The sequence below is a fragment of the Haliotis cracherodii genome, unplaced genomic scaffold (genome assembly GCF_022045235.1).
Source record: "Haliotis cracherodii isolate W230 unplaced genomic scaffold, xgHalCrac1.p SCAF_2, whole genome shotgun sequence".
In the NCBI taxonomy this organism is placed as follows: Eukaryota; Metazoa; Mollusca; class Gastropoda; order Lepetellida; family Haliotidae; genus Haliotis; species Haliotis cracherodii.
In genome coordinates, this window is record NW_027266275.1 from 70,822,298 (window position 1) to 70,849,495 (window position 27,198).

General features: G+C 39.4%; 1 protein-coding gene across 1 annotated transcript; it reads right to left on the bottom strand.

Moving 5' to 3' along the window:
- Positions 1–2,757: 2,757 nt before the first annotated feature.
- On the bottom strand, positions 2,758–25,900 carry LOC139468441 (transient receptor potential cation channel subfamily M member 2-like). Its single transcript, XM_071250405.1, has 25 exons — positions 25,775–25,900; positions 25,392–25,456; positions 22,220–22,382; positions 21,237–21,423; positions 20,912–21,066; positions 20,267–20,423; positions 19,951–20,057; positions 18,418–18,509; positions 17,987–18,180; positions 16,594–16,713; positions 16,116–16,270; positions 15,855–15,992; positions 15,262–15,362; positions 14,122–14,341; positions 13,255–13,292; positions 13,032–13,101; positions 12,596–12,724; positions 10,933–11,238; positions 10,500–10,674; positions 9,557–9,722; positions 8,602–8,777; positions 7,244–7,349; positions 3,525–3,587; positions 3,164–3,208; positions 2,758–3,076 (listed from the first exon to the last, which is right to left on the bottom strand). The coding sequence occupies exons 2-25, from the start codon at positions 25,451–25,453 to the stop codon at positions 2,869–2,871; spliced, it is 3,333 nt and encodes a 1,110-aa protein (XP_071106506.1). The 5' UTR covers positions 25,454–25,456; positions 25,775–25,900; the 3' UTR covers positions 2,758–2,868.
- Positions 25,901–27,198: the final 1,298 nt, after the last annotated feature.

Genomic DNA, 27,198 nt, shown 5'->3' on the forward strand with positions numbered 1-27,198 from the left:
TCTTTATTAAGATCGAGGAGATACATGTCATGTATATATTTTAATATATTGACTGATCCGACGATGTGGGCTGATATACTTGGGGTCTGAACATTTGGAATATAACTTTTGAATACGGTCATCAATGTTTAATCATGACGTTTATTGTTACTGAAAAAAGCGACAAAAACTACCATATTCAGAGCAAGTCACTTGTAAGATTCCGACTATATAGTGATGTTGCCAGGTACTCCCGATCCTCATGATATTCCTCTATTACAACTCATATGGGGTACTAATGACTTATTCTGCCACGGATCTGCACAGGGTATTGTTTTGAAATAATATGTCACGATTGACTTGCTCTGTAATAGCAACATGTAAAGGTTGCTCATAGATTTCCCGGAAGTACAACTAGTTTATGACGATGGTGTTTGCTTCTACATAAATCCTTAAAGAACAGCTCATCCTGTACAAGAGCTGTAAATGACTTGCAGCCTCTGGTACAATATATATGTTATGGTTGTTATATATGAGACGAGGTCAAGATTGAGGGACCGATCCTTGTATTTTTATTTGCTTATGTACAAACATTTTAATTCCCTTCATCTTAGGTGGTAACTAAATAACCAATTTTGCCTTTTTTTAATACAAAACATATTCTTAAAGTGCAAACACTGCTCCTTATAATGATGGGTTCATTTCAGCAAGCTCCGAATCGGTCCAGTGCCTCTCAAAGTCAGCGGTGTGTGACCAAGCTGTTAACTGACATTTCTATAGCCTGTTTGACTATAGTCTGTTTCAGGTAATATCTATGAAGTGACCGTCTGCCATCAACGTATAATTAAGATTAATTCGCATAATTATAAGATATAATATAATACAAAGGGATGTTTTAGAATAATATTTTATAAGGTTTTATTTCAGCATCAACATGTTCACACATTATTATTTTCAATGGTTACATGAACACATTTTACATGTAATGAGAGCTTCAATGTCATATAATTTTACAAACGTTTTTGTCAATTGTCTCTGACACTGGGAATACTACTCTAAGTGCAGAAGATGTGACACTGCATCTACATACAACATCAGGTCTCGTCAGTAGTAAATTCCAACATAAGGGTGTTCAACGTTTCTCCGAGGTCTCTGAAATTCTTTTCTGTGGTCTTGTGATGACATTTTGGTTCAGCTGCTAAATACTTATTTTTGTCACGGCTTGTTCTCTTTTCGGTACAGTTAACATCTTTTTACTCTTGTTTAATATGCTGTGCCACCCCTCACCATGGTTGGTGGTTCTGGGCCCCTCTGTCTGGAAGTGGTTCCAGGACTGCCATGGCAGTAGGTCTTCCACCCATTGTTCAGTCACATAGTCAGCAAATCTTGAAACAGTGTCAATATGTGTTGGACCATTGTTGATAACCTCAAACCAAACACCTTCTACCAAGTTCAAAGGCACTAGTGTCAAAGCAGCTGCTCGTCTCACAAAACATCATCATCTGTCCGGTACAGATGCTGGAGTCCTGTTCTCGGGGCCTTTCACCACAAACACTGGGTGTAATGGAAATAACACTCTTTGACATCTGTAGTGGGGAACACAGTCTTCACATTGTTTCTTTCAGCAGTCTCAAAGTCCAAGAAAACACAAGATGGCGAGTGGTCAGGGAGTTCGTATTTTACAACTTGGAAAAGTCGTTTATAAATGGTCTCACTCTTGGCAAGAAGGACAGCATGCATCCATGGGAACATTACACCAAATGACGTGTACATAGTTTCATTAAGAAAGTGTCAGTATGTTGTGGCGATAGTACTGTCCAATGACCCTTACTTGCACAATATGGAGATAGTTCGGTCAGTCACAGTGAGGCCACCCCACACCATAACTGTGTGAAGCTCATTTCTGGTGCCACCCCCCGCCCCCGTGATATTGCTGGAATATTTCTAAAAGCGGCGTAAAACCATATTCACTCACTCACCCCCACACCATAACTGATCCACCGCCAAATCTGACACGAGTTCTCGGGCTGACATTGGCTTGACGTTCATCTCGACGTCGCCAGGCACGACCACACCTATCAAGGAAGTACAAAGTGAATCGGGGCTCATCGGAAAACATTACACTTGACCAGCGACGATTACCCCAGTTTCGGCGCTGACGTTTGTTGGCACTATAAAGATTTGTAAGGGGCTGCACAACACGTGGCCGTCGAGCCCATCTGATCCGCAATTCGTACTCCAGTAGTCTAATGAAAGTTTGCAGCAATTTGATTTGCCGTTTGATCCCGATTTAGTAGTGTCTGGTTTCAGATCCTGTACTCTTGTCGTTGACCTGCGACGATCTTTTTGGTTTGTTAGTACGTGTTCCATACTAACCACAGACTGTGAAACATTGAAAGTACTGGCCACTGCAGACACCGCATCGCTGGTTCATACACAAATAATGAATGGAATTAAGTAAATCACAACCATATAATAAGCTGGATCCATACGATTAACAGAAATGGTCTTCAAAGATTTTTCTTCCTTGAAAGTGTAAACATCATGAATGACACCCTACGTACTTGTGTGGCGCTACACCTCCAAGCTTTCGGATATGTTGTTTTTTTTACAGACACAAACTTTCTTGAATAGGATGTTTGTCGTGTTCACTTATCTTAATTCTTTATACATTTACATTCATGACCCCCTACGTTTTGTAAGAGTATATATACACCTAATATTCAGTGATAAATAAAACCATTTGATCACAGTCACTTTTGTCGTTGAACATCAGATTGTCTATCCGCATAGACTGTTGCGACCATGTGAATAACGAGTCATCAGGATACGCTTTCACTCTGCGCGGTGAGCAAAGGCAAATGTCTGTACGTATACATCCTCGTACACTTATGCGTTTTCCTCTTGACCATCATAATCATCCAGTGCGAGAATACGGTTTTCAGGGACATCTCTCCTGGGTGTCTCGGTACTACGAGGTCCATATTGTTCCAGGACTTGTCTCATCTCCTTACAGACTTGTGTAGCTATTGCTTCCTTCAAGTCAGACTTCATGTTCTGTATTTGCTTCCTTAATGAACCGACAAGATCTTCTACCCTGGAAACATTGTATTTTGTAAACGTTAGACAACTATTATTTTTTATTAATATCGTCTTGATTTTTCATAAATACGGAAATGCTTACTTTGATATGTCCATTCCGTTATTTGACGAAGCTACTTCACTTGAACTGCAAACAGAAAAAATAAATTGTGTCAAACAAAATCTTATTTGATCTTTTTGCGGTTCAAAGATGACCCACACAAATTATTCATATGTAAAATAATATTATCAAAATAGTCGGGCTTGCGCCGTTTTAAAGAGTATTTCAGTTTTATCAACGCTTCGGCTATGATCAATTATATGGTCATATATGCCACATGACGGTCAGTGCACAAACGTTAGGCAATGATGCCATGTTTGCAACTATTATGTATGTAATTTGCCTGATTAATGTGTGACGTGAGTGTTTAAGCCCCGCGACAAAAAAGGTATAACAATCTCACCTCGACGGTTCAGGAACAGCTCTGAACGTCTTAGCCATGCCTTCTTTATTGTCAGGCTTTTGTCTGAAAAGAAGGAATGCAGTCTCGAAATCATTTATTGATATTGTCGATAATAAATAAAATTGGTATACGTGTGAATCACATAACGCTAGTATATTGCTTCAAAATTAATACTTTCTTATACTTTCAAATACATTTGATACAAAGACGTCACAGTTTTGATTTGCTATGGTAAAAGCAGAATGTCAAACAGTGAAAATATGTTGACCTGACATGCGGTTCGACTTCAAATGGATCAATATTTTATTGGTGTAGGTATAATGATGTTATCTACAAAAAGTTCAATTATTACCACAACAATGTTTTATCTATTGTTTTGGAAGATGCACGAGTATTGTCAGTAGAAAATAGATAAAAACAAAACAATGTGATACAGCTTTAGTACGTAACCGTATTCCTATACACACCGTATTTACTGTTAGTGCACTAAACATTTTTTGGCATACTGTTTATATATTTTTAGAAAATCCAGTTTTCAACTTTTTTTTAAAAAAACCCCATGCATTTTCGTTTGAATGACAGAGGGAGCTTCCAGCAGGGCAGAGCATGCGTTGGACTATTTTGGTATGTCGACAACGATTCGTGAGCAGGGTTCACTATGAATGTGTCGCTTCCACGAGTATGAATTGCCTTGAAGCTTTCGTTCTCTGATTGCCACAGAAAACCTTGAACTTGTTTTCCTACCGATGTATTCACGAGGTTTTCGTATCCGATCTTTATGTTACTTATGTGGTGGTAAATGTTAGCTCACTGTCAACCTACTGATTTACCTTTTTCAAATATTCGAACTTAAAGAACTGTCTGGCAAGCATTATGCAAACGACGAAGACGTCATGTCTGCTTTGGAGAACGTTGTACACCACCAGGGGGAGCCTTCTACACAATTGAGATCCAGACACTCCAGCATCGTTGGCAGAAGTGTGTGGACCTCGGAGGGGATTATGTTGAACAATAATTATCAACAAACTCCATCAACATAGTCTATCGTGGTTTCAGCCACTCATAGTACCACTATAGCATGACCCCATGCAAATTCCGTGTCAGATTGATTTCAGGCAACATGCCTTTAAGAGCCGACTTATGAGGACTCAGCTGCGTGGTATTTACTCTTGCTCGCAAACACCGACTCGTCTATTTGCAGGCCTCAATGATATAACTGGAATATTGACCGCGGCTGACAACAGTTTCACACTTACTCAATAGCTACAGCCAGAATAGAAATCACAAAACTATGGTCATGTTGAAAATCGAACTCTCTTTCGCCCTCGACTTCTCGCACTCGTTATCACTGATTGATCTAGCTATAGCTACCATGAACATATTTCATTGATTTCGTCAGCTGGCCTGTCGCCAGCGTTGCAGATATGTGGAAATATAGGCAATAGTAGACCTATACACATGTGTATTTATGTTCCATTGTAAGAAAGCGAGGCAATAGTTTTTGAAGTTGCATTGACTGAGTGAGTTGGGTTTAACGCCGCTTTTAACAGTATTCCAGTTATATCACGGCGTGTCAGCTTAATATGGGAGGAAAGCCCGAAGTCATGCAGGTCTCAGACGTTTACCACTTCGGTGAAACCCACGAGCACGGGTATGGAGCTGACAAACCTAGAAACATAATCGGGGCGAACCGGGATTCGAACCCACAATCATAGGTTTCTGGCGTGCCCATTGGACGCAACTCTGCACCCCTTGAAGTTGCAAATATAAGACATCTCCTACTATAATTTCATGATGTTGAGAGCGTAAGTTCATTTCATATTCTTTCAAATCTATGCATGCAATGTTTTACAGTTGGCGTTTCTGTAGTAATTGTTTATTTATACTTACTGCACATTTTAGTTTGTAATTGCATGTCAGAGCTACGGTAACGACGCGTTCTTTATCACTATGGTAAAGGTGAATCGATGGTTTTCTGGTTTGATTATATGAATTGCGATGGCAGACTCTTGTAGCATATCTAAACAACTTCTTTCTATTCGTTCTTATATGCGAAATCCACAAACCATTTTCTGTAATTTTCTTGTTAGATGTATAAATGTACCTGATTTTAGCGTTGATGATAATCAATGTATGTTTATCAAAGTATATTTAGATAAATCAAGACTATAGCAACACTAAATCGGTTTAGATAAATCAAGACGACAGCAAGACTAAATCGGTTTAGATAAATCAAGACTACAACAACACTAAATCGGTTTAGATAAATCAAGACTACAACAACACTAAATCGGTTTAGATAAATCAAGACTACAGCAACACTAAATCGGTTTAGATAAATCAAGACTACAACAACACTAAATGTTTTTTTCAGTCCGGCTATATGAAGTAGAAGAGGCTCGAAACACTGTTTGTCCGCGTTGCAGAGGACACTTTTATTTTGTTGTTCAACACATTTACAATGCATATATTGATAATATCATGTTTTTATCCATTGCACGCGCAAGGAGGAAAGCTATTAGACAAACATATGGCAGTGTCACACATATTACTGTGAATGCAAAGATGATATTTTTTGTTTGGACGTACACATAAATATGACACCGTTCTCAAGAAAGAAAGCAAACTTTATCGGAATCTAACACTGAAAGTTTTATCTGGACTTACGTTATGGAGTACCTTCCTCGTACGAAGTACGTCTTTAAGGCGGATGACGACACGTTCACAGGTTTGACCTTCTTGTTAGAATATTAAAGAGACTGCAACCTGTCAAGTCAGTTCTTGGACATATTTACATATCTATAAACGCCTTAAGAACGGGAAGATGGGGTATAAACGAGACTGTTTACCCTTTCAGTAAGTTCCCAAACCACGCAGGAGGATGTACCTATGTCATGACAATGGATGTTGGAAAATGTGTTGTCGAGAACTTTAAGTTCTTTAAATACTTTTGCATAGAATATGTTTTCATTACTGGCATAATGTCATGAGTGTGTAATGCAACTTTGGTTCAGGTGTCAGGGATTACTGAAGTGATGCCAATGTTAGAAGACTTTCAGCAAGGATCTAAAATATCTGCAAAATGGGTGCCGACGGTAAGAAGTGGAAGATATGGAAATTGTTGAATTCAATAATTATTATTCTTAAGCTCTCTATATAGCGTTTGTTAACTTCAACCACTGGATGATAGTCGGTAGACCATCTGGAAGGTTCTCAATGTTACGTAAATGTAATATTGAAATTTTGTATTTTCTATAAACTCTGGCAGAAAATCTAAATGTACAACATTTAGCTTTGGTACTTCACATGCTTGTACATACTAGCATATATTTCAATAACATTGACATCGTTTACATTTCGAAGATATACGAATTGAATTTTCGTGTGGTCAACGTGCTTTTAAACTAAATAGATTTTATTTTAAAATACCCTTATTTTATACCTTGAATTCTACTGCTCTCAAATACAATGTGTCATAGCTAAGTATGTTTAACAGGAATTAATACAAGAGCATTGTCCTATAGGTATATGTTAACAAGTGCTGACAGGTATTACTGTCGTAAATGTTGGCAACGTCTCATTATTCACATGAGGTTAGAGATGTGTCTTTTCAAATCAACTGAAACATTGTCAGCTAATTTACCAAACTATCTTTTCATTCTGCTAGTATTAGATTTTACTCCAGTTTCCTTAAGCAAGAACCATAATATATGACAAACCCGAGTGGAGACATTCGCTTGCTTCCTGATTTGAATTCCTCAGTGGCCAGGTAGTATTCTCCCATGGACCTCTCCCAAGAATCCATTTCTGCATCCTGATTCTTTGCTGAAAGAAACGTTTCCGAGTAGAATGACGTTCCTTAGGTACATGCCTATTGGTCAGAAAGAGACTATGGTAATGTAGTTGTTCACTATATGGTCTCACCATACATTGGTATTTCCTGTATTAAGGTGTTGTTTGTAGAATACATTAAAATTACTTGATGTATACTTGATGTATACTTGTTACCTAAACTGTCCATAATAAACAGTTAATCCACCAACTGCGTGAACCTGACCATTCGAAAACAGGATAACATTTAACATGTACGAAAAACATGTACAGACAATGGCAATATAATGAATAACACATAGTACATTTCAAAACCATTAAAAAGCTAAACCCACTGAAAGATTGAGGTGAACTTATTTATCTTCTGTTAGAAACCGATACCATGGCACATTTCTTTACACACACGACCACATACGTTTACATAAAAGAAGTTGAAATTACAATTGTGAAGCGGTATCTTGATCACGCTTGTACGAGTGTAGCGCCCTCATCAGTGCACATGTTAACACTCTCGGTCAATACTTAAAAACAAACCTGTAATATGACTATTGCCGTCATTTAATTGAAGTAAACCTATGCACTTATTTCGATGCTAAATATCACACCTTTTCCACCAATAACCCTTCCAAACAATTAGATACTTGCAGTTGGCAATGTAAAACACAATTGGATGATAATATAATTCTAATTCATTTTGTCTTCTTACGAAGTTATATGTTTTCTATGTATATATCAACCAAACAAAGCATACCTGGGAGTATGAATCAACTATCAACATTTCAACTAATATAAGGGTAGAAGCCCGAGGTCTGTAATTCACTGCCCGATGAAGTACATTTGGGATTTCTTGTAAATACCCAACATTTCTGACCGCTTCCTTGGTGTAGTGAATAGAGATTCTGCCCAGAGAGCGGAAGGTCAGTGCTTCGATCCCAATCCCCCATGCCAAAATACGTTAAGCGAATGTACTTGTTGTTACCCTGCCTGGCGCTTGGGTATCAATGTTAAACGGCCGCATGGTATGACTACACCCAACGTGCATTGACCAACAACGGCCACCCCGTCCCCAACCACACACACACAAAGGGTGCGCCAATACGTGTAACAAAACTTAATCGTTTTCCGCATTACATTATTGATGAACATGTGATATATATATACTCACTCCAACACTCACACATAGGTGCAATGATCGTGAACGCGCCGTTTGAACCCATTTCACCTCAGCCAACATTTCTATACATACCCTCTTTTGGTGCCACTTGCACTGACTTGCAACACACATAGAGAAAGTAGCCAACGTCAAAGAAGACGTTGAAAGGAGGGGGTACCGGGGGTTTGCTGTAGTATTCCAGTATAACTTTCGCCTTTTGCCACGCTGCCAGCCATTCAGTCTGATCGTGAACCTTTTGAAAGGTGAAGCTGTGAACAACACAATATCACCACAATAGCGCCTCTATGATGTTGAGAGCATGTTCAACCTTGAATGAACAGGTACGCTGATTTTATGCAATGTTATGCTACACATCTTAAACATACTTGTACGGTTTGTTAATCTGTTTACTTGTGCTCCAGTGGCACCTTCGACCTGCATCTCGTTAAGTTTTTGTATTGATCTTCCTGTATACTGATCTACAAAGACGGATAGTCTGGCAAGACCTTAATGGTTTGCTTGAAGGATCTATCCACATCTGCGTGATCTTAACAACAAACAATCAATTCCATTATTCCTACAAACATGCATGCTGAAGATGAGAATTAAATTGTTGAGGAGAATATTCACCTGGATGAAAATACTGCCCTGAATCTTGCTAAGGAGATAGTATTGAAGAGGGTTAGTACACTACATCTGAATTCTGCTTTTAGGAGGTTCGGGAAGAGCACTTCCATCATTATTCACCTGAATCTTAACTAAAGAGGATGTCTTCACTCCCACCGATTCTTGCTTCCAGAATGTTAATGAGAATTTGCAATCATGATAAAAATACTAGACCAGAACCTTGCTGTCAGAGTGTTTAAGGGGATGGTGTTCAAGAGGATGTATATACCCAAACGTTGCTTTTATGGAGTTTAGAAGAGAACAATCATATGACCTTCATTGTATAATTTACCTGAGCCTCTCAGTGGCCTAGAGTGTGGATATCTATCAGGGTTTATATCACAGTGTTCAGGAGGAACTAACTGAAGATGTATAACCTTACCTGAATCTTGCGATCAGGATGTTGAGGAGGAGAACATTCAGTAGAAGCATGTGCAGTGCCAAAAGAAATGGAACTGCATATTTCCCCAAGGTGGATGGACATTCATTCAGTGTGTCGTTTTCAAAGAGAAGTGGGTTAGACGAACACTCTTCCTGGGTTTCGCTTGCTGAACATTCCAAGAAATTTATAATTCTGATGAACCAAGTGTGTGAACTAGATTTGTTTTACTTTCTAGCCTAGGTTTACATAGATTCAATACTGGCAGCAACTGAATATATAGATTTGTGTCACTTTCATAAGATTTACATCCCAGTCATTCTGTCAATCTTCAAAAAGGGAACAAACGACACAGATTTAGGTATGTAGACATGCACTTATCATCGAACGCCAACACCAGAAAGTCATTCAACCAAATATATCTGATTCTGCATTGTATACATGTCTATAAATAATCTGGCATGACATTTACATGCCTAAATATTAGGAGTGAGTGAGTGAGTATGGTTTTACGCCGCTTTTAGCAATATTCCAGCAATATCACGGCGGGGGACATCAGAAATGGGCTTCACACATTGTACCCATGTCAGGAATCGAACCCGGGTCATCGGCTTGACGAGCGAACGCTTTAACCACTAGGCTACCCGACTGCCCCCTAAATGTTAGGAAAGTCATTGATATGTTATTGATTAGCTGCTGTATATCTGTAGCATATACTCCTAAAAAGGATACTGGTACTGGTTTAAAAACATAGGGATAGTGTAAATCAGTTTATAAACTGAAAAAAATGGATGAATGAAGTTGCACGATCAACAGAATCTCACCCTCGTGTCTCTTGATGTCAAATATATCAACACTCGTAGGTAAAACTTCTACACTTTTATCGAGTCGTGTTGATATATTTGATATCAAATGACACTCGGGTGAGGTTATCTACATACTATACCTTCAATTTCATCCAGCCCTAATTCCCCAAATAGGTTCCAAAAGGCACTTCTAGGAATGTCAATCAAAGCTTCAGGGGACCAGTCACGGTTAGGATATAGAAGCGCGTGTGCGGCCAGGCCTTGCGATATGATGAAAACCGACATTATCAGCAGGAACGGAAACAGGTCTTTGATCTACATAGCAATGAAGAACAATTACCTAACAACTGTAGCTCTTTGCCTAGAATTAACATATTTGTGTCATCTCAATAACTATTGAGTAATAAAATTGCCCATCCTTCATATTACTAACTTCACGAATATCTAATTTCTGAAACATACTGATATGTAGCTCTCAGCCAATGTGATAAGAATATCAAGACAGACATTTGACCATTAAGGACATAATTCTTGTCCTTTTATTTGTACCGAGCATGGTCAAACTCTACCTACCATTTGAAAGATCATTTCAAGTACTGGACCCATGATGCGGAATATCGCCAGATGTTGAAGTATTCTCCAGGTAAAGAACATGATGTCGAGACTCAGTATGACTCTAGCTGCTTCATACACATCGTTTCTGGAGGTGTCGAGATGGACGATGGTCATCAGTACAGCACCAATCAGGAAGAACCCAAGGGAAACACAGTCCAGTATGTTCCAGTAGTTATCAAAGAAGTATCCGCTGAAATCTGCGCTGAGTTTCCACCTGCAGCAGCACTGACATTTGTTCTGTTCAGACTGTTTGATTTTTACAATCTGAAAGTATTAGCAATGCATTAACTTAAGCTGACTCTTTAGCCACCATTTCACACTGCGTAGTGTTTGTGTTAGTGCAGAACACAGACTGAACAAGAGGATACAGCATACATGTATTGCAGGGCCTACCAATGTACCACCAAACCCTGTCTCAAAGAGTTACCATGACCCTTAATACGTTTTTTAAAATACTTCCATGAAGTATTTGAGATGAGAAAGTAATTTCATACGGACTCTCAAAAAGGATTTGCTTGACTTTTATTGGAATCTCAGAAGAGCCAGGTTCAATTCTATACACAACAAAAGTAAGAGAAATTTCATGTTTTGGCCCATAAGGCTCATGTCGCAAAACGCGGTGACCATGATAGATATAGCTCCAACTCTATCTTCGAAGGTTCATCCCGGTTCTCTCAGACTATGTTTCTAGGTTTGTCAGCACCATATCCGTGCTCGTGTGTTTCACCGAAGTGGTAAACGTCTGAGATCTGCATTACTTCGGGCTTTCCCCCCCACATTAAGCTGACACGCCGTGACATAACTGGAATACTGTTAAAAGTGGTGTTAAACCCAACTCACTCATTCTTCGAAGGTTCCAGACAATTTGTCAGAGATGAAATCACATAAAGTTTACTGAGATAGATATCAATTTGCAATTTTGGGGTGGGACATTTAGGCAAGGGGTTGGCATGCCCATGGGTACCAATCGTGACCCCCTCCTTGATCTGTTTCTTCATGCGTATGAATCTGAATGGCTGCTGGGATTGGCAAACTACAAACAAGGTACAATCAAGCAGGATGTTTCTTCGAAGATTTCAAACCGGGTCATAGGTTTTCTTTTCTTTAACTTTGTATTGTTTTGGGACGAGTGATACCTGCGGGGCAGGATACGCTAATTTTCTTCGCAAACATCTGGTTAGGTTAGGTTTGTTGTTTAACGCAACACTCAGCAATATTCCAGCTATATGACGGCTGTCTGTAAATAATCAAGTCTGGATCAGACAATCCAGTGATCGATATAATGAGCATCGATCCATGCAATTGGGATCGATGACATGCATGAACCAAGTCAGCGAGTATGACCACCCGATCGCGTTAGTCGCCTCTTACGACAAGCATAGTCGCCTTTTAAGGCAAGCATGGGTTGCTGAAGATCTGTTCTACCCCGGATCTTTACAGGTCCGCAAACATCTGGTATCATCACTATTTGAAAGTGATTAATAATTACATGCTTGTGATATAGTTGGAATCGTGCAATGGACTTTGCTTTGAGCAGAGACTTATGATTATGGAATGGATTTTATCGCTTTTATTTGAAAGAGTTTTACGTTAGAAATTGTGTATCAAACGTCATATTAACCTGTCTGATTTCCTCCCAAACAAACGTGAACCACCATCCGACCAATATGCCTTCAAGGGCTGAAAATTCCTTCTTCATTTCAAACAGCAATGTGTGGCCAAAGAGTCCAAGGAAACAAACGTAGAACAGCTGCAGAGATTGAAAATTCGTTTGTATTCATTTACGTGTTCATTCATTCGATTATTAAACATATTAAAATGTAGTGCTGTAAGGTCTCTTTATGAAAGTGTTATTTCATTTTGCAATTATATCGTTATATTTTGGGAGCGGTGGTGTAGACTAGAAGTTAATGCGTTCGCTCGTCACGTCGAAAGACCGTGTTCGATTCCTTATATCACTTGGGTTCCATGTCTTGATGATTTGGAATTTCTGCTAAAAGCGGCGTAACATCGATACCAACCACTCATTCACGCTCTTATAATTGTGTGTATGTTACCAAGTTCAAAGTATATGTTGTAACTGGTGCTATCGCAAGTCGTCCTAAGCGAGCACAGCGTGTTCCATCCCTGAAATGAATACAAATGAAAAATGCACTAAAAATATTGGAAAGGAGTAAGTCATTTGTGTTTTCACATCTGAATTATTGTATCATGATTTGTTTGTAAAATCTTAAGTCCAGGTTTATATTAAATGCATAATTTCATAAAAGAAATACTCACTCCTTGATAGTCATTTTCTTAAGTTCTTTGTATTTATCCTGAAAATAGATGACACATGTTTTCTTGAAAAAGTAAATTATGATAAACAATGTTACTATTTCACATGTACCTAATAAACATTACAGCGATAAGTACTATGCAGTGAACAGTTCGAAGAACAATTTATAGAAATAGTAGTGCGTACTACTTCACTATGAACACTCCGCATTACCATGTTCAAGACCGAGTTCAAGTGGTCGTAAATTAAATAGCATGGTACATCATAGCTTGAAACCTGCAAGGTGTTGTATTCCAAAGGACATGTGACCCGTGAAGATCTGGGGTAGAATAGATCTTCAGCAACCCATGCTTGCTGTAAAAGGTGACTATGCTTGTCGTAAGAGGCGACTAACTGGATTGGGCGGTCAGGCTCACTGAATTGGTTGATGCAATTGTGTGTATCGATGCTCATGATATCAATCACTGGATTGTTCCAGACTCGATTATTTTACAGTCCGCCGTCATATAGCTGGAATATTGCTTAGTGCGGCGTTAAACAACAAAACAACCAACCAACCAAAGGACATCTTGACACGATCGTGGGTTTTCCAGGAAGGAACTCGTCTCCATGAACCTGTGTTGGTCGTAAAAGGCAACTTAATGGATCGGATGTCAGACTTGGTGACTTCCTTTATATCATCGTACCCGACGGCGGGAACCCTTGCACATAATATCAATCACTGAAATGTCTGGTCCTGATTTGATCAGCAACAGGCCGTCGTTAAAAGAGTTCGAATATTGCAGAAGGGGTCGTTATACAACAAACTAACCTCCCAACGTACCAAAGTAGATATTCTATTGATGTAACAGTTGCATAACGCAACTCACCTGTATGGGTGGGTTAATTTTTCCAAACCACACACGCTCAGTGTACTTCCGATAAGCTTCTGTCGCAAATATTCTCCGGTTGTTAGCAGCCAAAGAACATCTCATCAGATCCTGCTGCCATATGTTGTCTGCTAACTGTGACTGTATCAGTTTCATGGTCCTTTCTTTGTGGTCATCATAACATTTATTCATGAGGCCGATTGCTCTGCTCTGAAACAATCTAAACATATAACAGATGACCGAAGTGTGTGGTGTTCCTTATATCGGTCATACATAATAAAGAAATATGTAGCCGGCGCAATGTCCACGGCGACCTCTAACACATCAACTCAGGACCAGACGAAGCTTCAGCAGCGAACATCAACGTAAAGCACGTCACCGATCCCCTTGTATAGTGGGAACAAATCCTTCCTTGATTATGTAAACGTTGCTATTCTTATGGAATTATGTCTTTAATTCAAATATTGATCCTTCACTTTCAGCAGACGTCATCACAAGTATTTTGTTTCGATAACCTTGGGTGTATTATGTTTATTATTCAGGACTGTTGATAAAAACCTTTCTTTTGAGCACTGTAACTACCATGAGTGAGTTGGGTTTAACGCCGCTTTTAACAGTATTCCAGTTATATCACGGCGTGTCAGCTTAATGTGGGAGGAAAGCCCGAAGTGATGCAGGTCTCAGATGTTTACCACTTCGGTGAAACCCACAAGCACGGGTATGGTGCTGACAAACCTAGAAACATAATCGGGGCGAAGCGGGATTCGAACCCACAATCATAGTTTTCTGGCGTACCCAAGGGACGCAACTCTGCACAGCGAATCGCGGCGCCTTAGACGACTGGGCAACCCGTGCCCCCTGTAACTACCATGAAGTTTGTTACGAAGTAAAATAATAAGTAGTACTTTAAGCAGTAACATTTACATCAGTAGATAGCCCTCATGTTCCAACAAATCGTTGATAATACAGTGATGTTTTTCTTTCAGACATGATGTCTCAGTCATACAGCCCAGTGCCCCTTGTTAATCTGATATATTGCATAACATGGCGAGAAGAAACAAATACATACATAAACATAAAACCTTACTCTCCTTGTGTTTAAAACAAGAAATGTTTAATGGTTTAATACGCCGAACTTACATTGCCTGTGCTTCTAGTGTTTTCTGACTGCCAATGTTCTCTTCATCCCTCATCCGAGACCTGAGGACTAATGCCGCCAGCAGGGACGATGTCAGCAGGTGCTGAAGATAGGTGACATGCTCAAATTATGACTCCATCACTTTCAAAATGTACTTACAAGTGTACAGGTTAGCTTACTACAATACATAATTTACATATACTTTTGGGGCATGGGTGGCACAGGCACCAAATCGCCGTGCAGAGATGCGTCATTTTAACTGATGAGGATTCTATAAATTTGGGTTCCATTCCCAGATCCTTAGTACTAATCCAGCTATGTGACGGTGGTCGTAAATATTACAGTCTGGAACAGACAATCCAGTGATTGACATCATGAGCATCCACACAATTGAGATACAATGACATGCAATCAACCAAATCTTCCGAGCCTGACCACTCGATCCATTTAGTCGCCTTTTACGACAAGCAAAGGTCCCTGGGATTCTTTCCCGGATTCCTAAATGTATCAGCCTTGCCATGGTATAACGGAAATACTGTTCCAATCGGTGTTAATCCTAGCTCACTCAGTCATTCATGGATGTAAATTATCTTACGGTTCCTTTCTTCCAAAACAGCGCAGCGCATTTCAGTCGGTCTGTCTGCACGGCCCACATCATTAAACGTCTGAATACATCCTCCTTGGGCCCATACGACGGAGCACTGGATCGCGGAAACGGATTGTATGAGGTTTCCTATACAATAATAAATACCGTATTCGCTAATGGCCTTTTTACCATATGAGAAGATTGATAAATTAAATGCTCAAACCAACATAAAAAAAGAACAATTATCACGTTGATATATAAAGTACCTACCAGTGGCTGTGGACAGTGTGTCACTTTACACAAGTCTGAGATCACAGTCTCAGTGAAGAAATCTTTAAGGTTCACACCATCATAGTCTATGATGAATTGTGCACTCTCCGCCTCGTCCATCAGCATCGCTTGAAGAAGGAACATGCCTGTTGTCTCTTAAAACAAAGAAATGAATTGTTGGTTAACTAAAATTTTCAAAGTTACATGATACAATTACGAGGTTTGGTCGATAACAGTCAAAATTATTTACTTGATTTACCAAACACTCATTGAGACCAGACATCACTAGCAGACAGCTTTGGTGTCTGACAAGGAGTGTTTACACTATAAAATATACGTTTATAAATACGCCAAAAAGGGTAACGATTGTGGACATAGGTTTCGAAACGTTTCCATAAATGCCATTCTGCGAAACGTTTCCATAAATGCCATTCTGCTAAATTGCCAACAAGGCTAAATATCCACACGTGGAGTTTACCACTGAGATGTCTCCTCTGTTCCTGGATGTTGAGAGCTGCAGCAGCAGCCCCTTCCCCGTCAAACAACCTCGCCGGCATATAGTAGTCCAGAATCTGCAGCACGTCAGGAACAGTTTTACCTGAAATTGAATAACACAGCGTTGTGATCTCACATACTTAAAATACAGTTCACAATTTCAATAACTTGGCTCTGAGCCTGCTTTCATTTCCAGACTCAAAGTCATTGTCGTCTTGACAAAATGCACCGTTCAAATTCAGCATGGACCGCCTTCATGGTCTGATGGTAGAGCGCCTGCCCGGAGAGCGGAAGGTCTGGGGTTCGATCTTTGGCCGCCTCATACCAAAACACGTTAATGATGGTACTTGTTGCTATCCTGGCTGGCGCTCCGAATAAAGGGGCTAAAACAAACACTGTCTGAGTGGGGTATTCTTGTTAAACTACTCCATGGCATTTCAACGGGCTAGAACTAGAAAATCGGCATGAATCAAGACAAGTACAAGCAGCCACACACACACACATACACACACACACACACACATACACGTGCATGCACGTAGCTACATAAGTGCAATAATCATGAACGCTACGTTAAACCCCATTTCACCTCATCTCACCTCAAATTCAGGTTTGGTGAGATATGAATGATAAAAAATATGCATGTGTTGTCGGCCAAGAACGGCGATACGTGATAGTGAGTTTGGTTTGACGCCGCGCTCTGAACAGTATTTCTGTCATATGAAGGAAAGCGCACAGTGACGTACATTGTAGGTCTTACACGTTAGCTATATTCAGTTTAATCATGCGATACGTGCAGAGAAATGATTTGAAGGGATTCAACTTTTCATGATTCTTTTGTTGGTGTTTCAATAATGAGTAGGTAATGTGAATGGAGCGGGAATTATCGTAAGCCTCACACCGTTAATCGTTGAGCATGTACTTACTTTTAAGAGGTGCCTGTATGACTGCATTTAATCGTTGAGCATGTACTTACTTTTAAGAAGTGCCTGTAGGACTGCATTTAGTCGGTGAGCATGCACCTACTTTTAAGAAGTGCCTGTATGACTGCATTTAATCGTTGAGCATGTACTTACTTTTAAGAAGTGCCTGTAGGACTGCATTTAGTCGGTGAGCCTGTACCTACTTTTAAGAAGTGCCTGTATGACTGTATTTAATCGTTGAGCATGTACTTACTTTTAAGAAGTGCCTGTATGACTGCATTTAATCGTTGAGCATGTACTTACTTTTAAGAAGTGCCTGTAGGACTGCATTTAATCGTTTAGAATGTACTTACTTTTAAGAAGTGCCTGTATGACTGCATTTTATCGTTGAGCATGTACTTACTTTTAAGAAGTGCCTGTATGACTGCATTTAATCGTTGAGAATGTACTTACTTTTAAGAAGTGCCTGTATGACTGCATTAACCAAAGTGGTTTCCTTTTCATCAATGTGCACAACCGTGATGAGCTCTCTTTTCTGTAGGCACTGTAGGATTTTGTACTGGCCAGCTTCGTCTATTTGCTCGTGAACTTTGGTAAACTCCTCCTTTACGCGGTCGCGTAACACGTCATCAATCACTGTGCCCGTCCTGTTCACATTGTATACATTGGAAAATAGAGGCAAATCAATTATCTTGCTCAAATATATTCTCATACATACATATAATATGATTATACTAGAACAATAGGCTCTGTTTTTATAGATGATGGAATTACTTTATTCATAATCTTAACATAGACACTTTGTGGAACGAATGTTCTACTTCTACATACATCATAACATCATGTGAGATGTGTTTCTACATTTGGGTCAGTAAACAACTCACCATTCCTTTTCACTGTCACCAGAGGAACTAGTCCTGTCCTCTTTGGAGTTTATAAATACACTGGCGAAAACATCAGCCATACCACCTGTTCCCTGATAAAACAGATAATGACGGTTGTTAGCCACATATGCGAAGAAAAATGAACAAATTCCATTGTGAACAGTATAACCCTTCGTAGTGTACAAGTATATACATAGATATTCAGAAGACAAAGGGTTACTTAATGACCTCCTCGTTGATAACATCTATGCAAAATGTGAGGGTAAGACATTTAGGCAAGAAGTAAGCATCCCCATGGGCACCAAATGTGTCCCCTTCTTGCTGATCCGTTTCTTTATGCATATGAATTGGAATTTCTGCTTGGACTGACAAAGTCCAAACAAGGTCAACTGGCCAAGGAGTTACCTTAAGCCTAGGTATATCGATGATCTGATATCGTTCAATGACAATCAAATAGCCATTTCTCTTCCACTGGTTTACCCACCTGAACTAGAAATATTGGAGACCAGTGAGACCACCTCATCTGTTTCATATTTAGATCTATGCATAAAGATTCAGAGTGACAAAACGCTCTTCACAAGACTGTATGACAAGACTGATGACTTCAAATTTCCAATGGTCAACTTTCCCTTCATGTCGAGCAATATTCCAGCAGCTCAAGCCTTTGGTGTTTACATTTCACAACTTTTGAGATACAAGCCCTTTCTTCCAAGATTTCAAAGAGCGTCATACGACTCTTGGTCTGAGGTTGTTTGATCAAGGTTACAACATTCAAGGCCTTAGTAAAGCTTTCGAAACGTTTTATGACAGACATGTGGGGGACATTTCCAAATTTGTCGAAACAGTGACAAATATGATGTCTGGTGCAATTCACTATTTTGACTTGTACCATATGTTACCGTGTTTTTTTCAGATGAACATTTTACTTGTCCTTGTATATATTTGTGACGGGTGCCATCGGTGGGGCACGATATGCTCAACTTTTCGTAAACACCTGGTATCATTACTATTTGATAGTGATTCATAAACACATGCCCATGATATAATAGCAAACGTACTATCGTCTCTGCTTTATGCAGCTATTTCTATTGGACATGGAAAGGGTTTGTCGCTTTATTTAAACAAGTAAACTGATGTATGGCTTCATGCTTATTACGAGCAAATAATGACCACTTGAAAAATGTCATCGTTATCTTAACACATGTGATTCAACACCCGTGAAGATCCATGTTAGAATAGGTCTTCGGAAACCTATGCTTAACGTAAAAGGCGACTGTGTTTGTCATAAGAGGCGACTAACAGGATCGGATGGTCAGGCGCGCTGAATTGGTTGATGCACGTCATCATGTCCAATTGCGTAGAGCGATGCTCATGATGTCAATGTTCCAGACATTCCTGAGCGTTAAACAACAAACAAACGAACATGTGATTTCACTGTCATTTTCGGCAATAATTGCCATCATATACGATATGAGGCATGTTATTAATACTCTTATACAGTTAAAGCAATATCCTATTCTAATTTCAATTTACCTTCAATACAACCACAGGGACGTTGTTTTCTATTGCAGACTGGACTCCATCGAGAACGTAAGCCCATCCACAATACAACACGGCCACCAATGGTATAGAGGATGTTCCTTGATAAATCAGTTATCCAAATTTACAGTTTGCATAATATATTATATCACATTAAATTTGTTAACGGATGTAATCATTGTATGTTTCTATTTCTCTGATAATGTTAATTATTTAAAGAAAGTAATCATTTAATTTATGGTATGGTTCGTAATTAATATTTTGAAACATTTACATTTGTTGCAACAGGTCATCATTTCGTTGTAATCACCTTCTGAATGCTTTGTCATTGATGTTTCTAATCTCATTCTAAAATCTTGGAACGACTTGTGAACATGTGACGGATTAAGAGATCCGTCATCCACCAGGAGGTGATGCTTGTACAGAGCACTGGGTCTGTTTCCTTGTTTCTTCTCTGGTAATTGAGGCTATATCAAATTTTTAACATGAAACTCATTGCCAATGTGTTTAGTCTAAAACATGTGTCTCAAGGGACTCCCCAAATCCATCACTACATAATTGTTCACAAGATTTATCCTCTGAGGTCCGAGGCAGATGATTATTAGCTGTGATCCTTTTTTTAGGAGGATACCAAAACAGAGATCGGTTGGTTGCAATGCGTTCTCAGTCTGTTTACCACTGGTCTAACTTGTCCAGATTCAATGTACAGGTTGATTTTCAATAAAGATGTAATATTGCTGAATGGGGTTTCATCTGTAAATAATAACCTTTCATACGTTTCAATAAATATTTTCAAACCGTTTAATTTAAGTTATTATCCTTTTGATCAAACCTGTTTTTACTATTTGCGTTCATTAACGACTCTCTTGTCCAACGTCATCAAGATCAAAAGACCATACGATACATGAATATAAAAGATAATTTATAAGTCGTTTTGAAGTATTGAAGTGTATACCTGCTCGGTTTCAAGTTCTTTAATAACTTCGTCGTCAACTCCTGCCCACGCATACACTCCGACAGGTGTTATGTATTTAGAAGGCTCATCTCTGATATAATCTCCAACCATTTTTGCAATCCCATAATTTATGCCTTCGGTTGTAATCCAAATATCTGACAAAAAAATGGGTGATATGTACAAGATAATTATGATTATGTACATGTTTATATTCGTTACAATTCTTACGGCAATCATGAATACGGTATGTTACAAAACATATCACAGTGGAAATTATATATAAGATACCTTATCTGTTATCTAATGCTGTTTACATGAATCTTACTTTGTCCATTGGAAAACGACTTCATTAAGCATTTCAGCTGGAACCTAATTTCCTTCTCCTTTGCATCCGCTTGTTCATGTTTATCTCCTATGACAGAGAACATCCACTTTGGCTTAGGCAGTCTCCATACCTCCAGCAAGAGATGCTCAACGATCGACATATCACTCTCAACATCGATACGAACATACTGTAAAACAAAAGCACATTTTGGAAACACTTAACTTTAACTTAACTTTACTTGCAGCTCCTTTATTATTTTTTGTAATGGACTAAACTAAAGTCTTCAAGTTTAATCTTTATACACTATGTTTAAGGATTGTTTTTCACTTTGCTTTTGCATTAATCGAAGGATAAAAGTCAACGAGTGTATAAAATCATGTAGCGTAGTATCATGTTAAGAATGGTGACATTACGTTATGCTGCAATAGAATATTCTCCTTTGAAGAATTTATTTTATTAGTTCACAACTGGTGCACTCGTAATCATTTTGACAGTCCACTACATCGGAGTTCACGATACTGTTTTTATATATTGTTTCAAATATTGCATACATTCAATTTTGATCAATCAATCGGAATCGCCGAAAACAGGAAAACAAACACTCGCTTTGTAATTGTGTCTAATGGTACAAGGTATTTTCCCTAACATGGCACCTGGTGGGGCACACCTATCCCCTGTTTGTAGTGAAGGAAGGACATCTTTAAGTAATCTGAACAGATGCTGTATTTTTGTATGGAGACATGAACCTGTAGCTGTGATCTGGCTGTTTGTTTAAACATTTTCTCGGTCCTTGGTGCTCATTGTACCTATCTACTTTGAATTACGCCTTAACAGTTGATGCCATCCGAATTGACGCCATCCGATACGACATGTAGAGTTGTATCAAATATTGTTTTAGAGATGGTGTCACTTATATAGCGTTCCATAGTGCATGTGGAATACTATCCATCCATAACATAAGGTGACAAGTTGTATTAACGCACCCGTGAAGTCTTGCCTTCTTCGCCGAAGTATATCTTTCCATAGTTCCTGCAAGTTTCAGATGCTGTGTTCCGCGATGTTGACCAGTCCTCGTCATTTATTGAATCGGGGTCCTGGTGTTCACTCTCACTGCGCCAACATTTGCAGGAAGCTTTCCTCTGTAATCTGCGATAAGGCGATACCGAAATTGTTGTTAGTTATGTCAGTTGGCAAGGAATCACAGAATGTTTATATCTTTGATAGTTTCTGTATTTCCTAGTAAGCAAAAAAGAATTGTCTGCGTTTCAAATGTGACAAAATACTGTCTTTATGAAACAATGTATTAGCTAGAACAAGACTTGGTAACCCACATACGGACAAACGGAAAATATTATTTGTGTAGTTGAACTTAATATCACGTTAGTTCACTCATCAGACGGAATGGTCGACCCAAGGATTCAATTGTCATACACCTACCTGATGTCACTGATGTCCAGCTGATAGTGTCCCTTCACATTTCTACGAACCGAAAACGCTTTGACTTCCCAAATGTGTTTGATACACATGAATGTGACTTTCAACTTTCTACGATATTTGCAGCTTCCTTTTTTGTAATGATAGCATTTTCTTTTAATGTTAATCTGTGTAATTTGTGGTTACTGATTGTACACACGAGATGCACGTGTTTGTCCAGGAATAGTAATACCTGTATAATGATAACTGCCAATCAGGTCGACAGTTCGCGTGGCCTCATTGCATTATTGCAGTTTTCTGATTTGTAACCTTACATTTGCTTTGACTCGAGATACATCATTTGTCTCATGCAGGATTAGCACGTAAAATTTGGAAATCACGTGCAGCAGATCGTGATAAGAATCAAGAGGCTCCGTGGTAACACTTGACTGATTGTTAGTTTGGTCACTACTTGGTACACATTGGAAACATATCTTCATAATGAAAATATCTCCATATGTTTCAATAGTTCGCTTTTCCTTTGGCGGTGAGTATATATATTATTGGTGTGTCCTCGACTATTCTGGTTCCGCATCGGATGTATAAATATATTCTGATGAGCATGACACAGATGGCAGCAGGTAGGAAGTATGTATCAGTGCAATATAACCGTTACAACACGTAAATCATCATTTATTGAAAGATAAACAGTAAAATTCCGAATCATATATTATATTGATGTATATGGTGAAACGACTCACCGTACTATTGATGCATAGCAACTGTTCATAGCCTGGTGACAACTTAAAATATCAACAGTTCACATTGATACAGAGTTATTAATTATATCGATAGAAGTAATGAATGAAAATAGTACGACTGTTCATCAGTGACATTAGCTCCTATGCCTGTGTGTCAAACCTGGTGTAAACAGAAATGGAGGTATTGTCTGGTTCACTGGTACTTGATTGTGCGGTCAAAAACCTGTGGGCCGTCGTATGGCAGTGGCACGTCTGTGCAGCGTTTTGACTAACAGTCACACGCAGTCACACATGTAAAACATGTTGTTGTGTCAATTTAGCATAGTCTGCCTGATGAGCATAATGTTGGTGGTTCGATGCTCTGGTCGCGTCATGACAAAAGACTTGTCACCCTGCCTGGCATCAAGGGGATGAAACAAGGTGTGGTCGATCGGATTCAGTAAGCTGTGTATCCAGGTTAAGTTGCGGCACGGTATCCCTGTGGGTTGGCACTATGCAACCGGTATAAATCCGGAGCAGTACAAAACGCACGCTTTATTAAACCCCATTTCACCTCACCTCTACTTAAACACGACCGTTGTTAAGGAACACCGTTGTGTTGCTTTCGTAGATAGATAGCTTAATGTAAAGTTATACTGACATGTGTCAGGTCTAGAACGTAGGGAGAAGACACCTCGTTATTCATCTAAACGTCTTTGTGTACTTTATCACCGAGTCCGCTGTTCAAATCTTTGTTTACTCTAGTGACTCACATACAAAAGAACACTATACTCAGACAGCGAATGACAACGTCCTGCTTTGGTTGTGATAAGCAGTTTCAGCAGTCTCGGGAAGATGTCCTTTTTAGATAACGTCATTGAATGTGAAAATATTAAATATTTCAATATCGAAAAAGTGTTTTATACAGTGTGCACGTTCATTACCATATATTGGGAACAGAAAATGCGCACCACCGCAAATATTCATATATGCACAGACAGCATCTTTCAACTTCAATCCTATCAACGGGAACGGCAGGGTAACCTGTTTGTTAGCTTAGTCACGTTGAAGACCTGGGTTCGATTTCCGACATGGGTACAATGTGTGAGTCCATTCGTGTAGTCCCGTCCAGTGGTGATAGGCTCACTAACACATGACGATGAAGAACGCTGACAATGCAGCTGTAGATTTACATGCACGAGATTAAAGACTTACCTAGGAAATACTGACAATGCAGCTGTAGATCTACATGCATGAGATTAAAGACTTACCAAGAAAACACTGACAATGCAGCTGTAGATCTACATGCATGAGATTAAAGACTTACCTAGGAAACACTGACAATGCAGCTGTAGATCTACATGCACGAGATTAAAGACTTACCTAGGAAACACTGACAATGTCGGCTATAGATTTACATGCACGAGATTAAAGACTTACCAAGAACACTGACAATGCACTAGTTTAGAGACTTACCAAGAAAACACTGACAATGCACTAGTTTAAAGACTTACCTAGGAAATACTGACAATGCAGCTGTAGATCTACATGCATGAGATTAAAGACTTACCTAGGAAATACTGACAATGCAGCTGTAGATCTACATGCACGAGATTAAAGACTTACCAAGAAAACACTGACAATGCACTAGTTTAAAGACTTACCGAGAAAACCCTGACAATGCAGCTGTAGATCTACATGCACGAGATTAAAGACTTACCAAGAAAACACTGACAATGCACTAGTTTAAAGACTTACCGAGAAAATCCTGACAATGCAGCTGTAGATCTACATGCACGAGATTAAAGACTTACCTAGGAAACACTGACAATGCAGCTGTAGATCTACATGCACGAGATTAAAGACTTACCTAGGAAATACTGACAATGCAGCTGTAGATCTACATGCACGAGATTAAAGACTTACCAAGAAAACACTGACAATGCACTAGATTTAAGACTTACCGAGAAAACACTGACAATGCACCAGATTAAAGACTTACCGAGAAAACACTGTACATTTTCTTTGTCGGATATTTGTTCTGATCCACGTATCTTCATCCATTTTCTAATGAACAAAAACAATCATTAATACATGAATCGATATAATTGATGCAACATAAACGCATCACTTCAATGTACACCATGATCTAGTATGGTCTGAATATATTAACGCATACACACACACAAACGTGTTGCTAAGTAAACAAACACAACTGCATGGTCTCGGGAATGTTTACTGTTATTATTGATGATCTTGTAGTTACCACCTCTGGTCAAAATACTATATCCTCTCATGTTGTGCGTCATATGCAAGCATATATTCCTCTTGTGTTGTCAGTAGTCGTCTACTGCTGTACAAAGATTGAACATCATGGATACTCACTGTTGTGACTTCCTGGTCCCGTTATTCACTTGCCTTGTCACAAATTCCAAATGCAGGTCGTTATTGATTATCAATAAGTCCAATCGATTACTTCTGGCGTAGATCTCACCAATCAACCGATGTCACGCCTTGGCAGTCAACTGACACAACAAACTATGCAGTTGCCTAGTTAAAATGATTGCATGGGGTGAGGGTGTTCTTTCATATCTGTTGGAGCGTGCCATACATATGTCATTGATAGCCATAAAGCAGGCTTAAGCAACCGGGGTCACATAGCTAGTTTACCGCTTGAAGTTTAGTTGGGATATCAGCCGAGAGTTCTTTTATTGCCTCTTGTCGCGTATCAAAATTGGGATCAAAATCTTAGGGGTGTGTATTGTTGGAAGACAATGCGAACAGTGGATTTGGGTTCAGTGCAGCTTTGAACAGTATGCTATTTATATAACTGCGACTCAGTTTAATGTGGAAGGACGTCCCTATCTGGTGCATATTTTAGTTGTTGACTTCTTAGAGTGTGAGTGGATTACGCTATCTGGTGTGACTGGGTTTCTTTTCCAACAGGGGCGGTCGGGTAGTCTGGTGGTTAAAGCGTTCGCTCGTCACGCTGAAAACCCGGGTTCGATTACCGACATGGGTAAAATCTGTGAAGCCCATTTCTGGTGTCCCCTGCCGTGATATTGCTGGAATATTGCTAAAAGCAGCGTAAAATCAAACTCACTCACTCACGCTTTTCCAACACTTGTGTGTCTGGTCTGTTTACTTGTCGCCGTCGCATTAAAGGAGGACTGCTCTGTCAGGCAACAAATACATACTTTTATGCAAATTGTGTGGGTGGCAGGTGCCTACCCTTTCTGTGAACTCACTGATCTTCAGTGCTCCATTCATAAAACTTTAACGGCCAGTTTGCCTTTCACACCCAATCATAATCAAGACTGGTTATTCTCTGGCGTTGACGTTAAATGTACACTAGGACATGTCTGGTGGTGAAAAGCCAAAGGACCAACATTCATAATTAGGGAGAATCTGCGATTCGCACACAGGAACATAAGATCATGGCACGCCTAAGGGACACAACTCTTCCCAGCAATTTACAGCCCAGGCGACATGGCCAGCGGCTACACACACCTGGGTTTAAGGGTTGGCGGCACTATGATACATCTCTCACATAATGTTACATTCACATCAAATTTTGAAGGCGGTCGGAGAGCCTAGTGGTTAAAGCGTTCGCTCGTCGCGCCGAAGACCCGGGTTCGATTTCCGACATGGGTAAAATGTGTGAAGCCCATTTCTGGTTCCCCCGCTGTGATATTGCTGGAATATTGCTAAAAGCAGCGTAAAACCATACTCACTCACTCACTCAAATTTTGATGTTGAAATTTAATCAGTGTTTGTTTAAATTTATGCAAAGAATTGTACTGATCTGG

Coding starts and splice junctions, on each gene's coding strand:
- LOC139468441 (XM_071250405.1), bottom strand. CDS start 25,453: ATGGATGAAGATACGTGGATCAGAACAAATATCCGACAAAGAAAATGT. Junction 20,058..20,266: donor AATGACAAAGCATTCAGAAG/GTGATTACAACG, acceptor TGATTTATCAAG/GAACATCCTCTATACCATTG. Junction 18,181..18,417: donor GGTGACAGTGAAAAGGAATG/GTGAGTTGTTTA, acceptor CAATGTGAACAG/GACGGGCACAGTGATTGATG.